At 32.2% G+C, this 2,500-nt stretch overlaps 1 protein-coding gene and 1 non-coding gene across 2 annotated transcripts; both read right to left on the bottom strand. All coding sequences in view use genetic code 11, as the record gives it.

Annotated features, from left to right (window-relative positions):
* Positions 1-314: 314 nt before the first annotated feature.
* Positions 315-404, bottom strand: petN. The gene has a single exon. It carries the CDS (start codon positions 402-404, stop codon positions 315-317), a length of 90 nt encoding a protein of 29 aa, YP_009491718.1.
* A 928-nt stretch (positions 405-1,332) lies between these two features.
* Positions 1,333-1,404, bottom strand: trnC-GCA. The gene has a single exon. It is a non-coding gene; the product is annotated as a tRNA-Cys (tRNA).
* Between the last annotated feature and the right edge of the window lie 1,096 nt (positions 1,405-2,500).

Raw genomic sequence — 2,500 nt, 5'->3', positions numbered from 1 at the left:
TGAACCTACCCAGTATTCATCATATACGCTAGGTAAAAGCCCGTTGATTTAAATATCAAATTTGGCCGAAGAATTCAGTTGGAATAAAAAAATTCAAATCATTGTGAATCCTATTTATTTTTATTTCGAAATACAAAGATGGGAATCATAGAAATATCTGTTTGATTGAAAGAGTAGAATTCTTCTAATAAATTATTCCAGTGAATCCCAATGAAATTTGCAGAAGATATTTTAAATAGCTCAAAACGTGTTGCAGAACGATCTATAACAAAATTGATACAGTTTGATTCCTTAAACTCAATTGATTAGGACCTCTAGAGGCCACTTCTTCCCCACACTACTAGTGAAAGGGAAAAAGTAAAGACTACCATTAAAGCAGCCCAAGCGAGACTTACTATATCCATGTGAATTCTGTCCCCTATCTCTATAAATATAAATATGAAGGAATTGTTCGATTTTTCCTCACTAATTATAATACACTAATAATAATAGTGGAATCCTTCGCGCAGAGTCAAAATAAAAAAGGGATTCTGCCCGAACATTATTGCTAAACCAATCTAATAAATCCGCTTAAACTCCTCTAATGTTTCTAATTTGGAAACATTAACCACAAGCAAAATACGCAATAACCCCACAAGGGAATGTTACTAATGGAGCATGTAGGAATAAGGAATAATTTAGGCCTATTCTTTTTTTGTTGCCCTTCATTTGATATTTCATAAGCAAAAAGCAGAAAAAGATAAATCAATATCTATTACATATTGCTAGTTCCTATTTGATCTAATCCGTACCCCGCCCATATTAGATATGGGAAACGGCGGGAGACAGTATATTCTTGACTTGGGATTTCCGAAAAGAAATTCTTTCTTTTCGCCTTTTTCTCTAAAAAGGTAAAAAGGAAAGCTCATTATCCATCCAATCAAATATTGATTGGATGCTTGAGCACTCAGAGATTCTTGTGAGTTAGAAAGTATCTTCCTTCTGTCCTTTCCAGAACTCTTAGTTGAATTAGAGTTCTTATCAGGCTCTCCAATCTAGGCCAGTCATTAGCCAATACATAAGTAATAGAATAGAAACATTAGTATTAATTAGTATTTAGTAGTAGAAGGGAATCGTGAAGTCTTGATAGCTCCTCTATCATTCGAATATTTCTTTGACCTAAATATGCAAGTAGATTGTCCATCTTTTATAAAAACCTCACCCTATGTTTAGAATCAAACAAGTATCAAGACAACAGTCAACAGTCCGTTTTTTCTGCTTCTGCTGCGGAATCTTTGTTATCTTATAGCAATAGAAGAAAAGAAGAGATTTCGAGGTTTTTGTTTGTTGATCAGGCGACACCCGGATTTGAACTGGGGAAAAAAGGATTTGCAGTCCTCCGCCTTACCACTCGGCCATGTCGCCAAAATGATACAAAAATTTTCCCGGATTACTGAACTTCTTTTATTGTACTTGCTCTGTTTTCCTTCATTTTTCCTACAAGAAAGCCCTCTTTTCTTCCCTTTTTTTGAGTGGATTTGATTCATTCTTTCGATTCATTGTATGGTATCTCAAAATACACAAAAAACTTTCTCTCACTTTTCTATTGAAAAGTCAAATGTGTATTTTCAGTCGCAAAAGACAAAATTGATGAAAATTGGAACCATTAACAATATGACTGCGAATGGACGAAAAGTTCTTGGATTTGAATCACAAAATCAAAATAGTGTTTTCCTAATAACACAAAAAAATACAAATTGAGAGAGAACTATCATATTGATTTTTTTTTTTGAAATCAAAAAACCCTTCTCAATTTCAATTATAACAACATTTAGGAGTCTATGTAAACCCTGGAACAAAAATACATTTTTACACGGCTATCTATTATTTATATTCTAACTGTTCCCTATAAAGGTTCCCTAGAAAGAGTTATCAGATATCAGAAAATTCTCATACTGCAATTTTCATTTTGCATTGAATAGAAAATTTAAATTTTGTTTTGATAGAACCCAACCCGTGCTGCCCCGAATAGAACGGCAAGACAATAAAAAAGAGAAGACTATAGATATTTTCACACGTGTTTATTTCTAAAATACAACTAAATAAAACCTCCTGTTCTTAGTACACTTCACAATCATATTCTACTAAAAAAACCCAATTTCGTCAAAATATCTCTCTTCTCTGCGAATCATTTTTGAACAATAAAATTCATAAAATAACATCTAAAGGGGGTTACTTGTTCTAAAAAAGATTCTATCTATATTGTATCTGATTATTATGTCTTTATCTCGGCGAAAAGATCAAATGTCGAATCTATTTCTTTTTCTGATATTCAAGCAGATTGGAAAATTTATTATCATCATAATGTGGAAATGGATCATTTTTGTTTTGAGATTCTATAAAAAATACTATTCATTAATAATCAATACGTCTAAGCAACAGAATTCTGTTTCTAGGAATGTTTTATCAATTGATTTCCATTTGTATCTCGTGCAAACTCCAATATTGAAGTAGAAAATGA

Source organism: Ipomoea triloba, chloroplast, assembly GCF_003576645.1.
Source record: "Ipomoea triloba voucher KIOM201701018921 chloroplast, complete genome".
NCBI lineage: Eukaryota > Viridiplantae > Streptophyta > Magnoliopsida > Solanales > Convolvulaceae > Ipomoea > Ipomoea triloba.
Note: the sequence above shows the minus strand (reverse complement) of the source record. Positions and strands in the feature narration are given on the sequence as shown.